Genomic DNA, 5,960 nt, shown 5'->3' with positions numbered 1-5,960 from the left:
AGGCTCTTGCCATCCTTGTCCGGAAGAAGCCAAACTGTTGAAAGATCCATTATATAGTGCCTCAGTTTCTGGAAGTAGCCAGCATCACTGTCACTTACATTACTTACTGTGGCTGAGGACCTCATGAACAGCCCCAGATAACGCAGCTCTGGCAACCCGCCAAGGATTTTCAGGTCCTTTTCGTCCACAGCACCAAGGTATAGGCTCAAGTCGGTGAGATCAGGAAGACATGAAGGACTGACACATGATGGCAGCTTGCAGAATTTGACTGTACGTATATACAATTCTCGGAGATGTCTGGGGAGAACAAACCCCACTTCTTCCCAACTGGCTGTAGGAAATTTATCACCCAGGTAACAGGAAAATTCTCGATAGCCGTGGTTGATGAGATCCCGTAGATACTCCACGTCTATGGGCACCACATCCCTCTCGTCCGAACTTATTGCCGCCAGCTGCTCTACCGATGTGGCTACGCCGTTTACAGCCAAATGCTGCAGACGTCGTGGGAGGGCTGTCAAGGACCTCAACTCCTAACAATGGAGGCCCCTGGCTGCGCAGATTATAGTTGGAGGTAGGAGATGGGGGCGCCAGGATATGGCTGGCGCCCACAGCAGGGAGGTGAGATTAGAGATAGCAGGGAGATGAGATTAGGGATAAATCACTTCATTCCCTTTCTCAACTGAAAGCAGGGATTACATATATATATAGGACTGCTGGCGCCCAGCTCCTAGTTCCTAGTGCCAGCTAATAACTATCAGCCAGCAACTACTCCTTGATCCCCCACACAACTCTCTTAATTGATCTTAATAACTAAGGCCCCTTGGGCGCCTAGACCTCCTTGGGTTCCTCCTGGTCAATCATGCTCTTGGGGGCCGCACTGGTTGCACCTCGTGCTCGAGGTCTGCGCTGATAATGGCGGCCCCACATAACATCTCTCCCCCCCTCCAGGAGCAGCTCGTCCTCGAGCTGGAAGCTCGGGTAGCGATCTTGAAAGCCGTCAAGGTCTTCCCAGGTAGCAGAAGCCGCTGGTTCGCCTTGCCAATGTATCAGGACCTGACGAACGCCACGGGCCAGCCGGGTGCGTGATGCACGTTCAGGCACCGGCTGGGCAGCGCCATGGTGGATGGGTGGCAGAGCCGGCGGAGCCGCTGGCGGTGTGCCCACGAACTTCTTCAGGAGCCCCACGTGAAAGACGTCATGAAGACGGGCGCGGTGGGGCAGCTCGAGACGGTAGGCCACTTCATTGATGACAGCAGCGACGCGGTAAGGCCCGTAGAAGCGGGGCCGAAGTTTGCCCTTGGTGACGCCGTGGAGGGAGGCTGGGGCGTGGTGGCGTAGCCGGAGCCAGACCCAGTCACCCACCGCAAAGCGGACATCCCGGTGGTGTTGATCATAGGCCCGTTTGTAGATACTCTGGGCCTGCTCCAGCCAGGCGCGGGAGTCGGCCAGCAGCTCATCCCGCTGTGTCATGCTCTTGGCCACCGCCGCTACACAAGTCTCCCCATCTTCGTAGGAACGAATGGAGGGAGGATCGCGGCCATAGACGATCTGGAAGGCTGTCGACTTGAGTGCTGTCTGAAACGCTGTATTGTAGATGAACTCTGCCCAAGGCAGCCAGCGAAGCCACTGACGCGGCCTATCTCCAGTCAGGCGGCGAAGATACATGATAATGACCTTGTTGGCTGCTTCAGATTGGCCGTCGGACTGGGGATGGAAGGCAGTGGTCATGTGCAGCTTGATGCCTGATATCCTCATCAACTCTTTCCAGAAAATGGAGGTGAACACAGGGTCTCTGTCAGAGACGATGGACTGTGGTAGACCGTGAAGGCGCACAATGTTGGCGAAGAATGCTTGTGCCACAGATTCTGCCGAGTATGGATGAGCGAGGGCGATGAAATGGTAGTACTCACTGAAACGGTCCACCACTGTGAGGATGACCGATTTGCCCCCCACGTGCGGTAAAGCCTCTATGAAATCCATGCCGACGTCAGCCCAGACCGTTGTCGGGACCGGCAGGGGCAGAAGAAGACCTGCTGGCTAGAGATGTTCTGACTTATAGCGCTGACAAGTTGTACAGGCCCGCACAAAGTCTTGGACGACCTGACGAAGGTTGGGAGAGTGCACGTCACGGCGGAGGCAGTGAAGAGTTCGCTGAACACCCTCGTGGCCGTCCCCATGAACAGCCTGCAAGAGCTCGTGCAGTAGAGGAGTGCCCGATGGAATGTAGAGGCGCCCCTGGTAGGTCACCATTCCATCCAGGATGGCCCAGGGCGCTTGGCGCTGATTAGCACGGATTTCCTCATGGAGCGCAATCAGTGCTGGGTCGCTGGCATTGGCCAGGCGCAGCTGGTTGACAAAGTCGAAATGGGGTGCTGACAGGGCCATGATGGCAGAGCGGCAGTCTGTGTCGCGGCGTGATAGAGCATCAGCCACTATGTTGGCACTGCCTGCCCGGTACTCCACAGAAAAATCAAACCCGACCAACTTGCCACCCAGTGATGTTGAGGAATTGTTGCCAGGCGCTGGTCAAGTAAGAACTTCAGGCTGAAGTGATCAGTGCGCACCAGGAATCGACGGCCCCAGAGGTAGGGGCGCCAGTGGCGGATGGCGAGCACTAGGCCGATGAACTCGCACTCATAAGCTGCTAATGAGTGATGTCGCGGCGCTGCTGGTCTGCTGAAGAAAGCAATCGGGTGCTGTTCCTGTAGGAGAACGGCGCCGAAACCATGGGTGGAGGCGTCACACTCCACAATGAATGGCAATGAAAAATCCGGGAGTGCTAGAACTGGTGCTGTGGTGACAGCCTTCTTGAGGGCAGCGAAAGCCACGGCCGCTGCGTCAGACCATATGAACCCCTCCTTCTTGAGTAATGCTGTGAGAGGAGCAGCGATGGTGCCAAACCCGTGCACGAACTTGCGGTAATATCCTACGAGACCAAGAAATCCTCTGATGGCGCGAGCTGAGCGGGGCTGGGGCCAGTCTTCTACTGCCTTAACCTTTGCTGGATCCATGGCCACGCCCTAGGCAGATATGACATGACCCAAGTACGCGATGGATTGAACCCCGAACTCGCACTTGGACTTCTTCACAAAGAGGCGGTGCTGATGCAGCAAAGTGAGGACTGCTCGGACGTGACTGAGGTGCTCTGCCATGGAACTGCTGTAGATGAGAATGTCATCGAAAAATACGAGCACGAACCGGCGCAGGAACGGCCTCAAGATGTCATTCATCAGTGCTTGGAAGGTTGCCGGTGCGTTGCAAAGACCGAAGGGCATGACGAGGAATTCGTATAGCCCCTCATGGGTCCGGAACGCCGTCTTCTCAATGTCGCAGGGGCGCATACAGACCTGGTGGTACCCAGAACGCAGATCCAGTTTGGAGAAGAACCGGGCGCCGTGCAGCTCGTCCAGAAGCTCGTCGACGACGGGGATGGGAAATGCATCCTTGACTGTGATGGCGTTGAGTGCCCTGTAGTCTACGCAGAAACGCCAAGAGCCGTCAGCTTTCTTGGCAAGCAGTACCGGCGACGAGAAGGCAGAGAAGCTGCGCCGAATCAGCCCCTGGTTCAGCATGGACGCGCACTGCCTATCCAGCTCGTCCTTGTGGGCAGCAGGGTACCGGTAAGGCCTGACCGCGACCGGCGCAGACCCCGGGAGAAGGGTGATGGAGTGATCCTGGGATCTAGGTGGTGGCATGCCAGTGGGCTCGGTGAAGACGCCAGCGAACTCAACCAGGAACGCCGGCAGAAGATCTGCATCGTGGCACGCATTGAGGCGGGGGCTGGTAGGTCCCGCTATGTCCTGCCAGCATACTTGGCGGCCTTGGTGCTGAACCGTCATGGACAGTGCGCCAAAATCCCATAGAATGGGCCCCAGCGTGGCCAACCATTGTGTCCCAAGCACAACATCATAACCGGCCAGCGGCAAGGCGAAGAAATCTGCTGAAAAGGCGGCTCCCTCGATGGAGAAAGTAGCAGCGCGGTAGACGCCTGGGCACGGCACTTTGTCACCATTTGCGACAGTAACCCTCATGCCTTCGTGGAGCTGGAGGCGGAGGGAGGTCCAGGCTGCTGCCTTAGGCGCGACGAAATTGTGTGTGGACCCTAAATCCAGAAGAGCCAGCAGCGACACGCCCCCCAGGTTGATGCGCAGCTGCATCGTGTCCCCGGTGCGTACCCCTGCGATGGCGAGCAGGGAGATTGTGGGATCATTCAGATTGACCAGGGGCACGACGTCTTCAGCTTCATCCTCCTCTGATTGATCCAGGAAGAAAAGACGCTGACAGACACGATTGTGCTCGCGAGCATACTTCTCATTGCAGTTGAAACAAAGCCCTTGGCGCCGGTGATCATCCATCTCCGCAGTGCTGAGGCGGCGTACTGGATGACCTTCGGTGGGCGCTGCCGGCACTTGACAGCCTGCTGGTGGTGGAGCTGGCCGGGCTAGGGGCTGGGCAGGACCTGCCAGAAGGACACTGCCCGCGAGGCGAGGCGCCTGGGGGGTGCCATGGCGGCTGCAACCATGCTCTGCTCCCGAATCTCCAGCTTCCGGGCCAAGCTCATGGCCACGATGAGCGTCTGGGGGTTCTGCATCTCCACGTCGTGGCTGAGCGGCGGACCGAGCCCCGCCGTAAAGGCCTGGATGCGCTGTACCTCCTCTAGTGGCCCAGCACGAGGTAGCAGGGCCTCGAACCGGTCCTGGTACTCCGCCACGGTCCCCGTGCGCCTGCAGGCCATGAGTTCGCCCATGGGGTTGGATCGGAGGGGTGGACCGAAGCGGAGATTGAGGAGCTCGGTGAAGCGCCTCTATGATGGAGTGCCCTCGGACTGCTGCACTTGAATGTACCACATCTGCGCACTGCCTTCGAGGTTGTAGGAGGCCATCCAGACCTGCTCCTCGGCGGCGATGCGCTGTTGAACGAAGTAGGACTCGCACCGGTTGATGAAGGCCAGCGGGTCGGATTTGCCGTCGAACTTGGGGAAATCCAACTTCTGGAACCGGGGCGGCCGGTCACCCGTGTGCTCGCCGAAACCAAAACCTCGGGTTCCCGATTGGGAGGTCGATGGAGGTGGCTGAGCCTGCTGCAGCGCGAGAATCTGCTGCTGCATGGTCGCCATGCTCTTGGTGAGTTCACTCATCATCTTGGCGATGTCGGCGTTGGATGGTTCAGCCATGGTTGGTGAAGAAGAGGCTGTGGATTGGGTGGGTGTGGTGGTGGCTGGAGGGGGTGGTGGCGGCGCATCAGAGGATGAAGAACGCCTGGAATCTAATACCAGGTTGTCAAGGACCTCAACTCCTAACAATGGAGGCCCCTGGCTGCGCAGATTATAGTTGGAGGTAGGAGATGGGGGCGCCAGGATATGGCTGGCGCCCACAGCAGGGAGGTGAGATTAGAGATAGCAGGGAGATGAGATTAGGGATAAATCACTTCATTCCCTTTCTCAACTGAAAGCAGGGATTACATATATATAGGACTGCTGGCGCCCAGCTCCTAGTTCCTGGTGCCAGCTAATAACTATCAGCCAGCTACAACTCCTTGATCCCCCACACAACTCTCTTAATTGATCTTAATAACTAAGGCCCCTTGGCCGCCTATACCTCCTTGGGTTCCTCCTGGTCAATCATGCTCTTGGGGGCTGCACTGGTTGCACCGCGTGCTCGAGGTCTGCGCTGATAATGGCGGCCCCACATAACAAGGGCAAACTCTGTTTCCCACTTGGCTGCAGGAATTTCATTATCATCAAAACTATGAATAAGTACTAGAGTCTTGAGCTTGGGAAGCTGCCGGAGAGATTCCAGGAAATCTCTCTCACTGTCCTCATCATGGTAGGTAGTAGCAATGAGCACCCTAAGTTCCCTTAGGCTACTCAATTCTTTCATAAGGCGCCTTGTAGACCACTTGACATCCCGGAAATGTATACGCAGGTCCTCTAGGGATGTTAGTTTCCCCACCGAAGCCAC

At 57.1% G+C, this 5,960-nt stretch overlaps 1 protein-coding gene across 1 annotated transcript; it reads right to left on the bottom strand.

Moving 5' to 3' along the window:
• Positions 1-4,804: 4,804 nt before the first annotated feature.
• Positions 4,805-5,173, bottom strand: LOC136489721 (uncharacterized). Its single transcript, XM_066486284.1, has one exon. The coding sequence runs from the start codon at positions 5,171-5,173 to the stop codon at positions 4,805-4,807; it is 369 nt and encodes a 122-aa protein (XP_066342381.1).
• Between the last annotated feature and the right edge of the window lie 787 nt (positions 5,174-5,960).

The sequence above is a fragment of the Miscanthus floridulus genome, chromosome 10, assembly GCF_019320115.1.
Source record: "Miscanthus floridulus cultivar M001 chromosome 10, ASM1932011v1, whole genome shotgun sequence".
Taxonomy (NCBI): domain Eukaryota; kingdom Viridiplantae; phylum Streptophyta; class Magnoliopsida; order Poales; family Poaceae; genus Miscanthus; species Miscanthus floridulus.
Note: the sequence above shows the minus strand (reverse complement) of the source record. Positions and strands in the feature narration are given on the sequence as shown.

Bases quoted from the DNA above. Each gene is read 5' to 3' on its own strand.
- LOC136489721 (XM_066486284.1), bottom strand. From the start codon at position 5,173: ATGGCTGAACCATCCAACGCCGACATCGCCAAGATGATGAGTGAACTC.